The 17879-nt window shown below is 53.2% G+C and overlaps 1 protein-coding gene across 6 annotated transcripts in view; it reads right to left on the bottom strand.

The window, feature by feature from the left end:
* The window catches only part of PLEKHG3 (pleckstrin homology and RhoGEF domain containing G3), a 39871-nt gene that overhangs the window by 10221 nt on the left and 11771 nt on the right, over positions 1-17879 (bottom strand). For 4 of the 6 annotated variants that reach the window (XM_003824040.7, XM_008977756.4, XM_008977755.6 and 1 more), the window contains exons 2-12: positions 6120-6509; positions 5009-5106; positions 3790-3859; positions 3414-3460; positions 3153-3303; positions 2933-3064; positions 2559-2741; positions 2296-2388; positions 1921-2007; positions 1642-1675; positions 1201-1299 (exon numbers count right to left, since the gene is read on the bottom strand). In XM_003824040.7, coding sequence (XP_003824088.2) covers positions 1201-1299; positions 1642-1675; positions 1921-2007; positions 2296-2388; positions 2559-2741; positions 2933-3064; positions 3153-3303; positions 3414-3460; positions 3790-3859; positions 5009-5106; positions 6120-6470 — 1345 coding nt within the window. In that variant the 5' untranslated portion in view covers positions 6471-6509. Of the gene's footprint in view, positions 1-1200; positions 1300-1641; positions 1676-1920; positions 2008-2295; positions 2389-2558; positions 2742-2932; positions 3065-3152; positions 3304-3413; positions 3461-3789; positions 3860-5008; positions 5107-6119; positions 6510-17139; positions 17231-17250; positions 17272-17879 lie in introns of those variants that run through there. The other 2 variants (XM_063596087.1, XM_034937700.3) reach the window with 2 other exon arrangements.

Here is a 17879-nt window from a genome sequence, read left to right as displayed (position 1 = left end):
CCACTGCTCCACCTTCTAGAAGGCTAACACCCACATGTCAATCCACACACACATTCAGGGGACCCACAGGTCATCACCAATCAAAACCCAACACATCTGTGGGACCCAAGCCAGGACACCACTCTCAGTCACTTTAGAATCCTTCTCTCCCAGGGTCTTAAAGACAATTCTCACCCCAACTCCCACCTTGGGTATATGTTTGGCAGACACCTGGCTTAAGCCAGACCTGTCCTTGGGCCTTGCACTAAATAGCAACGAAAAAACCAATTTTGAAAACACACACACCCATCACCACGGAGTTTAGAATAAAAGCAAGGTTTTCACTTTCCAAATAGACGATTCATTCCAATAATCCAAGAACACCCTAGCAAGTCCAGGAATGGAAGAAAACTCAAGGGAGGAAAATGGAACCTTTTCCTGAGACCCAAAATAAATATTTCCTGTCTGGGTTTGGTGCCACTGAACTCGTTTTCCCCGGGTCCTGCTTCTGCTCGGTTGTTCCAGGACTGGGCTGGGGCCATCCGCAATGTCCAAGTGTCACTCCTGAATGACTTGGTGTTGGTATTCCAGAGAGGCAAAGGAGGGAGGGGGCTAAGAAGGAGTGCCAAGGCTGGAGTGAGCAAGTATTCCTAGGGCCTTGAAAAAGGTGGGCTGGACGGGTACAGTGGCTCACACCTATAATCCCAGTACTTTGGGAGGCCGAGACGGGCGGATCACCTGAGGCCAGGAGTTCGAAACTAGCCTGGCCAACATATAGTGAAATCCCATCTCTACTAAAAAATACAAAAATTAGTTGGGTGTGGTGGTGCACGCTTGTAGTCCCAGCTACTTGGGAAGCTGAGGCAGGAGAATCGCTTGAACCCAGGAGGCAGAGGTTGCAGTGAGCCGAGATTGAGCCACTGCACTCCAGCCTGGGCGACAGAGCAAGACTCCATCTCTCAAAAAAAAAAAAAAAAAAAAGAAAAGGAAAAAGTAAGAAAAAGGTGGGCTCCAGACCTGGTAGGCAATGAGGGCCCAGGGGTGTGGGGAGCACCAGCACAGGGAGAGGATGAGCCCCAGGTGTGTGTCCAGCCCCACTCTAGCCTTTCCCAGGGTTTCCGCAGAGGTGAGAGCCACAGCCCTGGACACTGCCGCAGACGGTCCCCAGTCTGGGCAAGGGTGTGAGGGAGAGGCCTCCTGCCTCCACAGCCCTTCTCTTACCAGATTGCCGGCGCCCCTGGCGCACATGGGTGGACACCTCATCCTGGGAGGACCAAGCCTTCTTCAGCCGCTCTGGGCTGCAGCGGTACCGATTGGGATCTGCACCCAGGAGAGAGACGATCAAGCTTTTGATTCCCAATTGGCCTTGGCCTACCCTAGACCCTGTCCATACCCAGCCAGACCTCTATACCCACCCAGCTCCAGGGCCAGGAGCCTCCAGAGCTCCCTCCATCTTCCAGCTGGGAGCTTCAGGCACTGAGAGTCCCACCGCTCAGCAGGAGAGCATCCTTAATCATGTAGTTCACCCCCCAGCCCTTAACAGGAGACCCCCGCCCTCCCTGCTCCTGGAATAAAATTATCAGGTAAAGCTTCCCCAGGATGCAGCCTGACCTAGCAATGTGCACGATTAGGGACAAAACAGGCAGAAAAGGGTACACTTACAATAGGAATCCATTTCCAAGATGGCTTCCTTGGCCTGAAGGGGAAGGAAACACACCTGGTTATTACCTTACCATGTGCCGGCCTTCCCTGCCCATAGGACCCACTGTTGCTGTACGAGGACACCCCACAGTGCTGCACCAAGGCCCGGGGCATCTGCTGTACTGACACTCACTGTCCACTGGAGGCCAAATCCAGAAGGTGAGCCCCCAATGGACCTTGCAGAGCTGGCTCAGAGGAGCACATTCTCCCTGCACCCAGTCAGGAGCTGGGGGAACTCACCTTCTGGGGAATGGTGGCATGGTGGTTCTCTAGGATGAGCCTCTTGATGTGGTGAGTCCAGTTCCGTTTCTCCTCCACTGTCTTGGCCTGGGAGGACCCAAGGGAAAGGGACCCAGTGGTTATCATTACAGGCCTGAAGCTGTCTAGCATGGACAGTGCTTCCACCCAGGGAGAAAAAGTGGGGCCATGCTGGGGCCTCTGTGAGGTTAACCTGACTCCTCACTTTGACCCTGAGAGGTGCCTGCAATGATCCTTGCCTCACAGATGGAGACACTGGGGCTTGGGGCAGCTAGGTGAGCAGAGGAGCCAGGAGTCCCACGCAGGTGTCCCCTGGGCATCTTGTTCCCTAGCCCCTGAGCCCCACCTTCCCCTCACCTGGATGCTGTACTGCTGCTTGCTGTGCTTGTAGTGGGTGACGGTGAAGCACAGGGAGTCTCTGGTGCTTTCGATCAGCATCAGGGAGGAGCACTAGGGGCAGAGGGAAAGGACAGTCAAGCACAAGGTTGACAGCCTGGGGAAGCAGGGAGGGTGATCTCAGAAGGGTGGTGCTGGAGCCCCAAGAAGCAGACAAGAAGGGGAGCCCAGATCCTTTGGGAAGGAGAGAAGATGATGGAGGAGATGGGGCAGGGCCTGGTTACCGGGATGTTGCCCTTGTAGACAAAGTGATCGCCCCGCTTCTTGGTGATAAGCAGTGTTTTGTCAAAGAGGAAAAAGGTCCTTTCATTGCGCACGCGATGCACGCGGAATGTGCCCTCCAGGACAAGCTCCCCGTAGGTGGTCAGGTCGGGCCCCTTCCAGTTGATGAGGAGTGACTGAATCTCCTGCAGTAGAGGGGCCCCAATCCCTAGAGTCAGGCCACTGGGGCCTTAGGAGGCTCTGCAAACCCTGCCACAAAGGCTCCCCCAATGCCACTGCCCAGCTCATCCCAGCAGGGTGGCCACAGTCCCTCTTCCCAGTGGAAGCCTGGCCCACCCAGCCCTGCCCCTCCCCCAGCGTCCCAGCCCCAGAGCACCTGGAGCCGGACCGCATGCTCATGCCTCCTCTTCATGTCGTTGATGTACCAGGCCACACAGGTCATGGTGTCAATGGCATCCTCCACCACCTCAAAGCCATCCTCTTCTTCATCAAAATGCTTGGCAATTTCCTGCACAGAAGATAGACACTTAGGTGCCCCTGACCCGAAGGCCCTGCCCTCCCCAGGCCCCAGGTGCTTGGGAGGACCGAGGGGCTACCTGGAGCAGCAGGTGGTACTTGAGGATGCGCTGGACTGGCTTCAGCAGGTAGGAGCCCAAGGGCAGCGAGTGCTGTAGCAGCTCCTGCCGGTCCCGAAAGAACTTGGCCTGCTGCTTGTCCCGCATGCATTCCGTCAGGGCGGCCACGGAGCTGGGAGTGGGAGAAGGGCCAGTCACCACCTGGGGAAGGCCTGGATGAGGAAGTGGGGGGCTCTGGACTCACCAGATGGCTCTGCCTTCCCTCTCACCCCAGTTACTCACTTGGGGTAATTGTTGCAATACTGAGTGTAGATATCAAACTCTTGGCTCTAAGAAGAGATCAAAAATAGTGATTTCAGGGAGATTCTCATTTGACGGTAAAGATGGTGGTAGCAGATAGGCCCCTGGCCCCCAGAGCACCCTCTGTCCCCTGTTCCCAAATGCCTACAGAGCCATCTTTATACCTATTTGTCAAGGACATCCCATCCACCCAGCAGCCCTGGCTCCCCTCAGAACACCCTTCTCATTCAAGATAGAGCACCCAGCACTTTCCCTGGAAAGGGATCCCCAGGACTCAGATGTCCTCTTATGCTGGCAGTTCTTGTCTCTCTGAGCTCTCAGCAAGGTAGGACAGAGGCAAGGACCCAGCCCTTCTTACCCTTTCCACAAAGCAGCTGGCCACAGCCACGGGGTCACTATTGCAGCTGTCCAGGTCTCTGAGGAGCTGGCTGAGTGAGGGGAGAGCAGCCACTGTACCCTCTGCAGTCAGAGGACAATGCCCCTCACTGCCCCCTCCCCAACCTCCCAAACCCTGACTGACAGCCAGCCCTATTGCTTTGCTAAAGAACTGGGGCTTCTAGCCTCAGAGGGAGTCCTGCCCCAGGCAGCAACCACAGAAAGTATCCAGCACAAAGCAGCCACAAAGCAGGAAGTCAGGGAGACCTACAGGCTCAACCAGCGGGAGACGAAGAGGGGACCCCCATACCCACCTCGGGAGGGGACACAGCTCCTCTGCAGGCAGAAGGAGTCAAACACACAAAAGCAGAGGATTAAAGGGTGAAGGAGAGAGAATGGGGACTAGCAAAGGAGCCAGGGCGCCCAGGATGTGGGACATGGGGAGAGACAGGTGAGTCCTGGCACCCCTAGAAACACTGCTCCCTGCCTCCTCCCTCTGTGCTCCTCCTCTTTTCCCAACCCCTCACCATTGGCCTAAGTCCTCCCTGCACCCTGCCCTCCCAGACTTCTCCAGCTTACATAGCCAGAGCTCCCTCTGCCCATCTTAAGGGGCCTGGGATACGATTCTTCCTGTCCTAGCACCGCTGTTCCCTCAAGCCCTGCCCCTCCAGAGAAGTGCACTTTCCCTGGGGAGTCTGTGGTCCCAGGCAGGAGACCCATGCCTTTTGCCCTGACACAGCCCCTGGTCAGGCCTTGTTTGGCTTCCCACATGTGTCTTGCCTGGGTTGTGCAATCCACTAATAGGTCAGATCATCTCCAGGGAGCCCTTGGGGTCAGTGGAAAGGAGGATAAGAAATTAACAGATGTGCAAATGGAAAATGAAGATGAGAAGGACGGGGAAGGTTCTCTTCCACAGGGAAGAGAACCAGTGTGCAAGGTAGGGCCCAGCAGCCCCTTGAGGGGGCACTGGCTCAGGATGGACCCAACATGCACACACCCTCAAATTACCTCCCCGTCTGCCCTTGAGAGAAAGCAGATCAGCCCAGGGCACAGAGATGGACAACCCTTCCCTGTCCTCAGAGATCAGGCCCCAGGCCCACATGTCACAGGCCCATGAGACCAGGGACATCCAGGGTTCCTCCCTAGGCCCTGAGGTGGGCCTCGCAGGCAGAACATGGTGAGTGTCAGGCCCATTCACACACCTGTTCAGCGCGTAGATGTTTTCTATGTTCCCAAAGAGGGCGCTGACCTGTTCTGGCTTCAGCAGCCCGGGTGTGTCAATGATCTTCAAGAGGTAGTCCTGCGTGGAGGGAAGTGGTCAGAACCTAGCCCCTGGCACAACCCTGCCCACTACCTTCCCTAGCCACACCTCGTTTCGGCCCTGCTGTGACAGCACTTCACGGACATTGCCTACTGTGAGACAGTGTCCACCCCAAAATTCATGTCCACTTGGAACCCCAGAATGTGACTTTATTTGGAAATAAGGTCTTTGTGGATGCCATTAGTTAAGGATCTCAAGATGACTTCAGATAGGATTTAGGGTGGGCCCCAAATCCAGTGGCTGCTGTCCTTATAAGAGGAGAAGGAGGACACAGAGAGACACAAAGAAAAAGGTGATGGGAAGGTGCTGGGCCGCATCTCCAGGCCAACAATGTCAAAGACTGCCAGGACCCCAGAAGCTGGATGACAGGCATAGAATGCCTACTCCCTCAGAGGCTCTGGAGGGAGCCAACCCAGCCAACACCTTGATTTTTGGACTTCTGGCCTCCTGAACTGAGTGAGAATACATTTGCTGTTTTAAGCCACCCAGTGTGTGGTCATTTGTTAAGGCAGCCCTAGGAAACTAATCCACGCCCCGAGCCAGTGGGGCAGAGGGCTTCCTCAGTGGCAGCCACACAGCTGCCCTTCCGTGCCCTTCACCTACAAGGTAGGTGTCGCTTCCTCTTACAGAGGAGGAACCTGAGGCTCCGCACAGCCAGGAAACAACAGGGCAGGGGATGCATGGGGCCAGGCCCAGAGCCCATGTCTTCGCTCCATTCAGTCTCTGTGGCACAGGCTCTCTAGAGCCATCTTCCCAGGCAGGCTGGGGATCCACCCTATCAACGATGCTCACTCCTGTCGGCCCAAGCTACTGATCTGGCCCAAGGTCCTAGGGAAGCCTGAGGGGTCAACAGCTTTCACAGTGCAGTCAGCGAGGGTGGGAGACCCCAGTTCTCTAACTACTTTATGGGAAGCAGGTCTTTTGAGAGCTTCCCTCCCAGGGTGAAACAGGCTTCTGCTAGAATACTGTGCCACAAGGCCTCCGACACGCACCTCCACGATGCTGCGCAGGTCCTGCACGTACATGCGCTCTGTCTCCACGATCTCCCGCACCACTCGGCCCAGGTAGCTGAGCTTGTGGTGCGCAGGCCCTGCCGCTGCCCGGCTGTTGAACGGGGAGAGGGGCCCCTTCACGTTCAACCAGCTGCTGGAGTTGTTGTTGCTGTTGGGCAGATGCCGGCTTCTCAGGGAGCCTGCCCCATTCTCGGCGGGAGCCTCGGAGCTGCTGGGCTCCTCCATGGCACTGCGACTGTCACAGGAGGAGCCCGACGAGGAGGTGGTAGAGGTCAGGCTCAACGGCCGCTCCTGGCTGCCATCCTGGTGGAGGGAGGTGGACACAGGCATCCTGGCATTGCTGCCTGGGGAGGGCACCCCAGGGAGATTCTGCAATAAGACAGACAGATGAAGGGTCAACCTCTGAATGCCCACAGAAACAGAACAGAGGGACGGTTGCCAGGGGTGGGGGCAGGTGGGGTGGGAAGGTATTATTTAGTGCATCCAGAGTTCAGTTTTAGAAGATGAAAAGGTTCTGTGGATAGACAGTGATGACAGTTGCACAATGATATGAATGTACTTACTGTCACTGAACTGTACACTTAAAATGGTGAAGATGGTAAATTTTATGTTATGTGTATTTACATTTAACACAATTAACAAAACAAAACTGAATCCCAAGAAGGGCCCTGTTCTCAGACTCTATGAGCACTGATGAGGGTGCCCAAGTCCACCTGCCAGCACAGTGGTCCAGGTACCCTCTAAGGAATTCACAGCCCAGCCCCACCGCTGGGGCACAGTACTTAGTCCCTCAGAGCCTCAGCTCCTCACCTGTAAAATGAGGATGGATACAGCCTACCCCATGGCTGTGTCCTCCCAGATGAAGCCACCTGCTGTTCGTAAAGCTCTGAGCATGATGCCTGGCATAGGGTACGTGCTCCATACACCATCAATATGGTGATAATAATGGCAGTTGTGAAGAAGAACTTCCCAAGTGCCCCCCTGTCTGTGGCCTGTGCTGGGGTCACTGTACAGGGATGGGCAAAGATCTGGTTCTTACAATGTTAAGACAAGACACATAACAGGGGTAATATTCTCCTTAAGACTGCAAAACCTCAGGGGCACCGGCGGCTTCACCACAAACCTGAAACTTTCTGGATACTGACTGGCTGAGCCAGCATTATCCCCCGACTCCGCAGCCCCACCCCAGCACCTGGTACAGGCTGCCTCTGACTCATCCCAGGCCCCAGGAAATTCCCCAGGGCTAAGCCATCAGTGAGTCTCTGTAAGCTCCCCTTGGCACAGCTGGGTGGGGGCAGCAGAGAAAGCAGTAAACTGCACCCAGGTGAGGCAAACAGAGCCTCAGGTGGACTTTATTCCCAAAGCAGATGGTGTGGCTCACAGGCAGGCCCACCTGGAGCAGCCGGGGGATGGAAGGGTGGAGTGGCCAGACTACTTCAGGCTGCAGCCTTTGGGAAGGACAGGGACACCCATGCAACACCCATGCCCACCCCTTAGAGCTCACCAGTGCCACTTTGCAGAGTACACATTTCATTGCTATTTCACAGGAAAACAGTAAGTTCCTGGGCACCCCTCTCACCCCTACTGACCCGAGTCTTCTACCCCTAGCTCTAGGGCTCAGAAGTGACTAGACCCCAGACATGACTAAAGGGCAGAGACTTGAGCTACAAGGAGAAGAATCTAGAAGCTGCCATTACTCTGGGAACCCTTGACACTGGCCCCTGGTTTCCTATGCCTATGCCTCAACCTGGAAACCAACACCCCTGGGTCTCCGGCTTTTGCAAATGTTCTCTCTGCCTTGGCGTTATCTTGTCCCCATCCACCCCATACGGTACCATCCCCCAACCTATGTAATTTACATCCAATCTTTAGGTCTCCAATTAGACATCGCCCCCTCCAGGAACCTTCCAATATCCCCCAAACCTGGGGAACTCTTTCTGTGTTCTCTTACTACCTCCCAGGTTTCTCCTACTGTAGCACTGGCCTGAGACAGTGTGACTAGTTTGAGACCCTCTGCCCTACACCATTAGTTACTAAAAAGCAGGGGTCTTAAGGGCCAATTTAACAAATGAACAACAATGGTGAACAAACTGATGCTTTTACGGAGGTACAGATCAAGCGCCTCAAGACCTACTTACCACCTGCCGCTAACCTGGCCGGGATGCTCTGGAGCACAGCACTTTGTCACTGTGTCTCACTGGAGGGGGTCACCTCCAAGGAGCTCTGTATGAGCCTCTCAACTTGCAGATGGGGACTCAGTGGCAGCCCAGTGCTCCCCTCCGCAGCCCAGTGCAATGCCCAGAGGGCTAATTAGCAGGATCATTTTGGTAAAGCTCTTTGAGCTGCTCAGAAGAGAGCCCCCTGGGAATTGTAGGGCTGCTGCTTTTTCCTCCCTCCTCAAAAGGGCCTTTACAATTAATCAGCTATGCCTTTTACAGAACCAGCAGGCAGGGCAACACCATGTCATTCCAGCACTGACAGATAAAAACCCAAGCTCCACCCCAGCCCTTAACCCCCAGCCCCGTGGCACTCTGATGTCCTTCAAAGTGCACTGCAGTCAGGCACCCCACCCACCCACCACCACCATCCCAGCAGGGAACAAAGGGGCAGGGATTTACAGCCTAAGACCTTTCCCAGATCACATCTGGGGTCAGTCAGCTTCTCTGGGGAAGCTAAATGGAAACGGCCCCACTCCCAAATGGATTTCACAGCCAGCCAGTTCACAGTCTTAAAGCAAAAGATTACTCACAGCCCCACCCCTACCCCAACACACACACCATTAGGGAGATTTGTCTCTAAAAGGGACCTTTTGAGGGTCCCTCTCTGGGGATCCCACTGCAAGAGGATAGCAACATAAGCACACTTCAAACCCAGAAACTAATATGTCTTTTCTACTTAGAGAAGTTTTCTCTCTGATTTATCATAGGCTACCTGTCTGCAAACTAAGCTCCTATCTCCTAAGGCTAAAACAAAGCATAACAGCCAACTGCTGAAATGCTCTGAGCGCTCTGTATATATTAAAGTGCCTAACCCCTTGCAACAACTCCAGAAGGTGGGTTCTATTACTACCCTCATTTTATACATGCAGGTACTGAGGCCACAGAAGTAGTAAGTGGTAGAGCCTGGACTTGAACTCAGGCACTGAGGCTCCAGAGTTCATGCTCTCCTGCCCACTGCCTCCCTAATGGACTACACACCAGACAGGGCCACAAGCAAAGGACTGGTCACAGCCCTGGCTGCCATGGCTTTGCTTCAGCATAAGCTGCAGGGGACATATGAAGACCTGAAGGATTGGGGCTTATGACATGACACTTGGAAGGACTGAGTCAAGATTCCTTAGGGCAGTTTTTGGACCTGCTACTATGTGACCTTTGGCCATTCACTCTCCGGCTGGAACAATATGGTAAAATACAGATTCCCGGTCAAAGGATCACAGGTCATGGGTAAGCAGAAAGGAAGAGGGAGAAAGTATGAGGTCACCAGGATTGGACTATAAACTTCTTAGATGACGAGAGAAGCCCTGTAGTGACCAGGAGACCCACGATCACAAGGCTCTCTCTCTCTTGGGCAGGAGGACTTGCTGGAAAAGAGCCAAGAGCCCAAGAAAGGGAGGGCTGAAGAACAAACGAGGCACTGAGTACAAAGCAGGACACTAGTGCAGACTGTCAGGAGGCACCGTTTGATGGTGACGGATAAGAGGCATCGCTCTCAGAGTGCATTCTGAGTGCACTGCACTCAGCTGGAGTGCATTCTGGCCCTAAGACACCGGATTGGAACCATTATGTGTGTGTAGCTCAGACTCCCACAGAGACAGTTAAAGTGCCTCCCCTGGTGCTCCCCGGGCGGGGCCAGCCTTTCCTTCCTACCTGAAGAGCACCACTCCATACTATAAGATTCCCCCAAGCCAGGATGAGAACTCAGGTCTTCAAACACATCTCGGAAGACCCTGTCTGCTAGGGAAGTAGGAGGCCAGAGAAGGAGGTGATGAGGCAGGCAGCAACCAAACCCTCAAACCAGGTACCCACGCCTACCCCATCCTACCACATAGGGGTCTCCAGTTCTCTTAAGTATGCCCCAGCCATGACCTCTTCCATCTTGCAACATGAATCAATCCAGTCAGTCATCAATCAGTGAATCAGTCTTCTAGAAAACTCGCTTTCTCGGCCAGGCATGATGGCTCACGCCTGTAATCCCAGCACTGTGGGAGGCAGAGGCGGGCAGATCACTTGAGGTCAGGAGTTCGAGACTGGCCAGGCCAACATGGTGAAACCCCATCTCTACTAAAAACACAAAAATTAGCTGGGCATAGTGGCAGGTGCCTGTAATCCCAGCTACTTGGGGAGCTGAGGCAGAAGAATCACTTGAACCTGGAAGGCAGATGTTTCAGTGAGCTGAGATCGCGCCACTGTACTCCAGCCTGGGTGACAGCATGAGACTCCATCTCAAAAAAAAAGAAAAAAGAAAACTCTCTTTCTCAAGTCCTATACTTGTGAAACCCTCTTTGAGCAGGTCCCCAAAGACTTTTCTCTTTTTTTGAGGCAGGGTCTCCCTCTGTCACCCAGGCTGGAGTGCAGTGGTGCAATCACAGCTCATTGCAGCCTCGCCCTCAAGCGATCCTCCTGCCTCAGCCTCCTAAAGTGCTGGGATTAACAGGTGTGAGCCACCACACCCAGCCAGGCTTTCTTTTTGATGGGCCTAAGCAGCAGCTCAGACATACACCTTTAAGGATCCAGGGGCAGAAGAAGGGGAGAGAGGGAGGTTTCTTTTCTGTTTCTTTAAATTTAAGCCTAAACCACACCCTTCCTCCACCCACACCTGCCCTCTGGAGGAGCTTCCCTGAATATTGCAGGTGCAGAGGCAGGCAGGCTGCAGCAGGCCCCTGGATTCCCAGCACAGCAGACTGGGGCCACATCCTTCCCCTCCCCACTACGCCTCAGCACCATGCCCCATTCTGACCCAACAGGAAAGAAAAAAGGCACACCCTCATAACCCACAACAGCCTCAGTGTTCTGTCCTCAGGTCTCCTGTCACTGAGGCAATGGGACCCTGCTCCTCCCCCATCCCACAGGATTACGGGGAGCCTTCTGGAACTCTGTGTCTCTGGTCTTGGGGAATGCCCAGGAGTCAGCCCACTCCCACTGGCTCTCCCTCCCAGGCCAGTGAGTTGAGGACAAGGCAGGAGAGGGGAAGAGGACACTTGGGGGTGAACCCTCTGGTGGGCACACCAGACTCTCCCCAGAAAACATTCTGGTTCAGAGGCTGATGTCATCATTTCATCCACTGCCCTTCACCCCACACTCAAGAATGAGAAGCCACACCGCACCACAGCTGCTTTGGAGCCAGGCAGAAAACGAGCAAGGAGGGTCCCCATGGGGCAGCTGCTCCAAAGGCCCCAGTTGGGGAGGAATCCACACGGCACCTGCACACAGGGAAAGTCCTCGTGGCCAGGCACAGTGGCTCACGCCTGTAATCCCAGCACTTTGGGAGGCCGAGGTGGGCGGATCACCTTTGGTCAGGAGTTTGAGAGGAGTTTGAGACCAGCCTGACCAATATGAGGAAACCCCATCTCTACTAAAAATACAAAAATTAGCCGGGTGTGGTGGCATGCACCTGTAATCCCAGCTACTCGCGAGGCTGAGGCAGGAGAATTGCTTGAACCCAGGAGGTTGCAGTGAGCTGAGATCGCACCACTGCACTCCAGCCTAGGCAATGAGAGCGAAACTCCATCTCAAAAACAAAAAAAGAAAGGAAGAAAGAAAGTCCTCACTCAGGAACGGCGATGGCGCAGCCCTCCTGTGTGGCCTTCATCCCTCAACTACATCATCTGCTAAACATTCCAAGGGCTCTCAAAGCCAGGGTGGCCCAGCGGCTTTTGTCCTTCCCCCAAACAATCCCTAAGACGGCACTTTCGGAATCTCTTCAAAAAGGGTGCCAGAAGGAAGCAATAGAGAAAAGCTATAACTTTTCCAGAAAAAACAGTGTGGGAGCAATGTGAACTTCCAGAGAGAGATCTCTCTCAACTAAGATCTCAACTAAGATGGTGAAATCCCTCGGCTGTGCTCTTACCCACAGCTCGGCACCACTCTGGGCCACCCGGCTCCCAAACTGTCCCCAGAGGCCCAGCTCTTGCCTGTGTGTTCCCACTGCTCCCTGCACCCTAGGGGCTCTCCTGGGGGAGGGGAGGACCCCCTCCTAGGGGACCCTTGCCCCCTTTCCCAGCAGTTTCCTCACTCTGACCCCTCCCATCCCTCCTAGAGATTCAGCAGCCCTGAGCACCGTAATAAAGCGCGAGAGAAGGCTCCCCGGGGAGTGACTTTGTGTGCATGTGAGCAACGTGACTGCCTGCAGAGGCTGTGCCAACAGTGTGACCAAGGTTTCTGGGCCACCCAAACCCAGCCCAGCTGGTTCAAATTCATTTTCCCTCGGGAATGCATTTTCCCACCACCTAAGAGCAGCAGGGCCCATGTAGTCTGGCTGGGTCCCTTGCAGCAGGACCACAGCTGCCAGGAAGGAAAAGGATTGTGTTGCCAGGGGAGCCCTCCCACATGGACTCCAGGAGAAAGCCTGGGCCTGCAACTGAAGTCCAGAAAGTTCCCTCGGCCTGACCTTGGAAGGAAAGGAAAGCCAGGCACCTAGCTAAGAGGGAGGGCTGTTCATCCACACCCCCCTGTACCCACCTACCCAACATGTGCCCATGTTGTCTCCCAAACCTGGAATGTGTCCCCAGACCCTCTGCCTATACACATTTAGCAATCACCTCCTTCAGAAAGGCCTCCTCAACCATTTCCCAACATACACACTAGTGTAAGCTGAATAACGCCCCCACCCAAGGATATCTACAGCCTGACCCTCAACCTATGAATGTCACCTTATATGGCAAAAGGGACACATAGAAGGCAGATGTGATCAAATCAAGGATCTTAAGATGGAAGATTATTCTGGATTAGCCAGGTGGGCCTGATGTGATCATAAGGCTCCTCATAAGAGGAATCCGGCAGGAGTCAGGGTCAGACAGAAGTTTGACAATAAAAGCAGAGGGACAGAGAGAAGGGAACTGGAAGATGCTACACTGCTGGCTTTGAAGATGGAGGAAGGGGCCACAAGCCAAGGATACAGGCAGCCTGGGAAGCTAGGAAGAGCAAGGAAACAAATTCTGCCCTGGATCCTGCAGAAGGAACCCAGCCATGCAAACCCAGTCTGACTTCTTATCTCCAGAACTTTAAGACAACAAATGTGTGTTGATTTAAGCCACTAAGATTGCAGAATTTGTTACAGTGGCAATAGGGAAGTAATATACTCCTCTGAACTCGAAACACCCTATCACTTAAAGCATCGGTCTTGGGGCTTGATATGTACATGCATCTCTTCTGGACAATACAGTAAAACCCAGTGGGCTGGGCCTTCTTTCCCATACCTTCCCTTCAGCCCCAGAGAGCAAGGCACATTAGGTGTTCAATAAATGCCTGCTGGAAGGACTCTGAGATGGCGCCGGGATGAGCTCACCACTCGCACAGTCAAGAGAAAGGTAAACAGTGGGTGAGGTCAAGACCAAAGCCAGTTCCTCCTAGCCTAATGAGTCTCCACATTAGTCACTGCCAGCAAGTTTCCGATCAACCAAGAAGCGCCAGGATTGATGACTGCTCATTCACCCCGGTAGTCCCATCCTACTTGGCCCCAGACAGGGAGCTAGAGCACGGCATAGCTGCCCCGCTGGGCTACATACTAGGTGACCAGCCATAAGAGACTGGGAGGAAGGGGAAAGTAGCCAAGTTTAGAAAAGGGGCTGTGATGATCTGGTCTCCCTGCAAATGTCCCAGGAAAAGCAATCTGCCAGGAAGTTTCATGTAAACATATGCTAAAGCCAAATGGGGGCAAGTATTGTTTATTATAAATTGCTCTTGTTCACAGCCAGTGTAGAGGTAACTTGGCTGCCAGCACAACTTGTCACTATGCAATGTGCCCCAAAACCGGAAGAGCCAAAGAAAGCCCTAAAAGGTGTTACTAGAAATTACCCCCTGGAAATCACAGACAGATCCAAAGTTCCCAGAGGCCCCACCTCTCTCATCTTGAGGTCAAAAAGGTTCACAGGACCGCTGCTACTTACCAGCAAAGTTCAAGAACCCAGCCCTGCAAATTCGCCATCTTTCCGGCCTCATCCCCATTTCAGGGGCTGCTTGTTTTGAGGCCTCTAGGCTGGAGGGGGGTGGGTGGGTAGGAGGAAGCTGCATTTTACTACTGCCTCAGGTTCAAAGGCACTGGAGAATCTCAGTGGGAACCAAGTGGGTGTGGAGGGGCCCCCACTGGGTCCCTCTGCTTCCTCGGCAGAAAAGAGAATATGCACAGATGCAGTAGAGCCCACAGAGGTCAAATGCAGTAAACTCATCCACAGGCTGTGGAGTCAGGCAGACCCCATTTGACTTCCAGGCCCTCCACTTTTCCTGGCTGTATGTGGCCTTGGGCAAGTCACTTCACCTCACCAAGCATCAAGTTCCTCATGAGGAAAATAGGCACAGTAATACTGCCAACCTGACTGGGTTGTCTCCAAGGTTGAGATGACACAAGTAAGTAACCCGTACATCTGACACACAGTAAGCCCACCGAGAATGGTGGTGGTGGTGATGATGATAACGGATAAATCACTTATTTGTTCTGCAAGCATCAAGACAATGAGATTTTTCTGCCTTGTACCTACCATGTTTGACCCACATCTCAAATTAATAATAATGATACAAGTTAAACTTGGTGAACCAGCATGACCTAACCTTCCCCCACCACCCATGTGTTTATCCATCTTCTATGATCTCAACATCCATATAGACCATGATCTTCTAAGGGCAGACACACAGCAGTTCAGCTGGAAAGGAAAAGTAGCCTGACACCCATACCCAACAGGAGGTCAAGCCAAGAAATGAAGTATTAAGTGAGTCCGAATCCCGCAGCTATAGCAGATCCCAGAGGCACATTCCTCTGGGATCCACACGGAGAGACGGCATGTACTACTGGGAGCTGGAGAGAAACAGGGCCAGGGGGCACCGCAGGCCTGAGCAAGAGCAGAAGTTAAGGCAACTTGAGAGAGCAAAAGCACAAATAAGTGATTAACAAAAACCATCCTTGACACTGGTCCGTGGGTTTTAAACCCATCTGCAGGGTAGACATCTGGGAGGGCCAGGGCATAAGACAAAACAGCAAGGTACTGGGAAAGGCTCTAGTGCGGACCCATTCCTAAGTCACGAGGAATATCAAAAAAAGGAAAAGCAGAAGAATGTGTATGAAAGAGCCCAGGGACTACAGCCAGCACTCCTCCAAACTACCCTGGCTCTGCCTAGCCACTGTATGATCAGGAGCAAGTCAGCGGGCTCTTTGTGCCTCAATCTCTCTCTGATTTGAAGATAACCCTAGTAATCTTCCAACCTAAGCTGTTTACCAAGCACCTACTGTGCACAAAGACATCATGGCAGCCCTGCAGTTAGGACAAGTCACACACAGACTCCACTCTTCAGAGCTTATATGCTATAAGGCAAAACAAGACAAGGCATCTGTAAGAAAAGGAGGGAGAGAATCCAGGCATGAGCAGTATGGGAGTTCAAGACTGCCTCCAGTTTGGGAATTCATTCAACACTCCTGAACATGAATGCCAGGGCCTGGGGATATGACATGAAAAAGACATTGTCCCTGTCTTTGAAGAACTTGAACTTCAGAAGGAAAAATGGCCATATAAACAGAGTATTCACAAAACAATGCCTTGAGTCCTAGTACAAAAGCATGAATAAATAAACTGTGCTAAGAGAAGGAGTAGCTAGTGCTACTTGGGGGACCAGGAAGCTTTCTAGGAGAAGGTGACATCTTAGCTGAGTCATAAATGATGAGTAAGCTTTGCCAGGTGAAGAGATCTGAGTGCATTTGCTGCCAAGAGAGCAGCTGAGTCCTGAGAGGACCCAGACCACCCCCACGCCCCGGGCAACTGGCAACAAGAGGCCAGGCTGCAAGGCAGGCCAAGGACAGATGGAAGGAATCCACGTGGCTTTGTGGGAAAGGACAGATCCAAGCCAGGTCTGGAAGAACAACTACCAAGACACGTGGAAATGGGGCTCCATGAGACGAGGTGTCAGAATGTGCCCTAAAAAGGTCCAAACCATGATATGGGCTGTGGCTGCAGGTGTCCCTAGAGCCAGGGAGTGTTCAAGAAGAATGCAGAAGCCCAGGAAGGTGCTGGCTATTCAGAGACAGCTTCAAGGAGGAGCGAGAGATCAAGGGAACATTAGCTAGAAAGAATGAGACCCATTCCAACCCTTGCAAAGGAGGAAGAAATGAGACCCAATATGAACGTCAAGAGATGAAACTACATTTAAATTAACTGCCTCTAGGAACAGGAAGAGAACACCTACTCTAGAAAACTGAGATGCCAGTTCTTAAATGGAAGAAATCTCTCAGAGGAATTTCAGGCCAGCAGCTCTCAACTGGGCTGGGGGAGGAGTTTGTGTGCATCTTACTACCCAAGGGTTTTTTCCTTCCCCCAGTTCTCACTTTCCCTTCCCAAGCCCATCAGAATGGTGGCTTGGAGGCAAGGCTGCCAGGGCAATTCCCTAAAACACAACTCCCTTCCCAATTCCAAGCATGAGCATCCAAACCCAGAAAGTTATGTAGACAACCCTGGCCTTCCCCCTCCCTCAGGCCTCGCCTCTTCTTCGAAGGTGATACAGCAAGAGAAGAGCTCCAACACACCCCCTTTCTTTGCCCTGGGCTCTGACCTTGGGCTTGGTGCCTGACCCAGAGAAGTTATGAAAGTGGATTTTCCAAAGCAGACCTTATGGACTCACACACACACACACACACACACACACACACACACACACGTGTAAATTCCCAAAGGCGGCCAGCCCTTCAGCCAGCAGGGCCACACACACTTCCCCTATCCTACAGGGCCCAGGGGGCCCCTCTCTACCCATAGCTCCTTCCCCCATCCCCCATGTTCCTCGCTTCCCCTACTAAGGGGCCTCACCAGAGACGCCTAAGAAACTCATCCAACCAGTTCCTGGGTAGAGGAGGGGCACTTCCTGCCTCAGCTGGGAGCGTACATGGACCAGAATTCAGACCGGTGGGGCAGTATTACCCAATCCCAATTCTGGGGTGCACACGTGTAGAGACACGGCCGAGGAAGCAGCGTCTACTCCTTGAAAAGTGAGGCCTTGATTTGCAGTCGATCTGCCCCGACCTCCACACTCCTGCTGCTCTGAACTATGAAGTGGTGGGTGCCAGGGTCGGGTCCGCTGCCCACCAGGGAGGAGACAGGGCAGGGGAATAACCTCCTTTCAACTGCTCTACCAGCTGACGCTTGGTTTGATCCAAAACAACCACCCTCTGTGGATTCTGGGAAAAGGAAACATCAGGAAGAAGTGGGAGATTAACTCTGCTTTGTGTGTGTGTGTGTGTGTGTGGTGTGTGTGTGTGTGTTTGTGTGTGTGTGTGTGTGTAGGGCCCTACATGACCTTCTCTAACCACTCAACTCCAAATGTTCACGACATGAAGTCCCCCTGAAGTCCCCGGCAGAACCATTTACAGTTGCCTCCAAAAGGGCTGTCTTGCTGTGTCACCCAGACACATGACAGTCCACTAAGAAGAGCAGCTCACCTATGCCTGCTCCCTTTATGGTCCTCAGTGTCTAACCCACAAGGGAAAAACCTGCCTTTTACCCTAAAGCCTGTGATTGGCTGGGTTTCCTGGGGGAAGTCCGGCAAGGCT

The sequence above is a fragment of the Pan paniscus genome, chromosome 15 (assembly GCF_029289425.2).
Source record: "Pan paniscus chromosome 15, NHGRI_mPanPan1-v2.0_pri, whole genome shotgun sequence".
In the NCBI taxonomy this organism is placed as follows: Eukaryota; Metazoa; Chordata; class Mammalia; order Primates; family Hominidae; genus Pan; species Pan paniscus.
The sequence above is the reverse complement of the archived record's forward strand: the minus strand, read 5'-3'. Positions and strand labels throughout refer to the sequence as shown.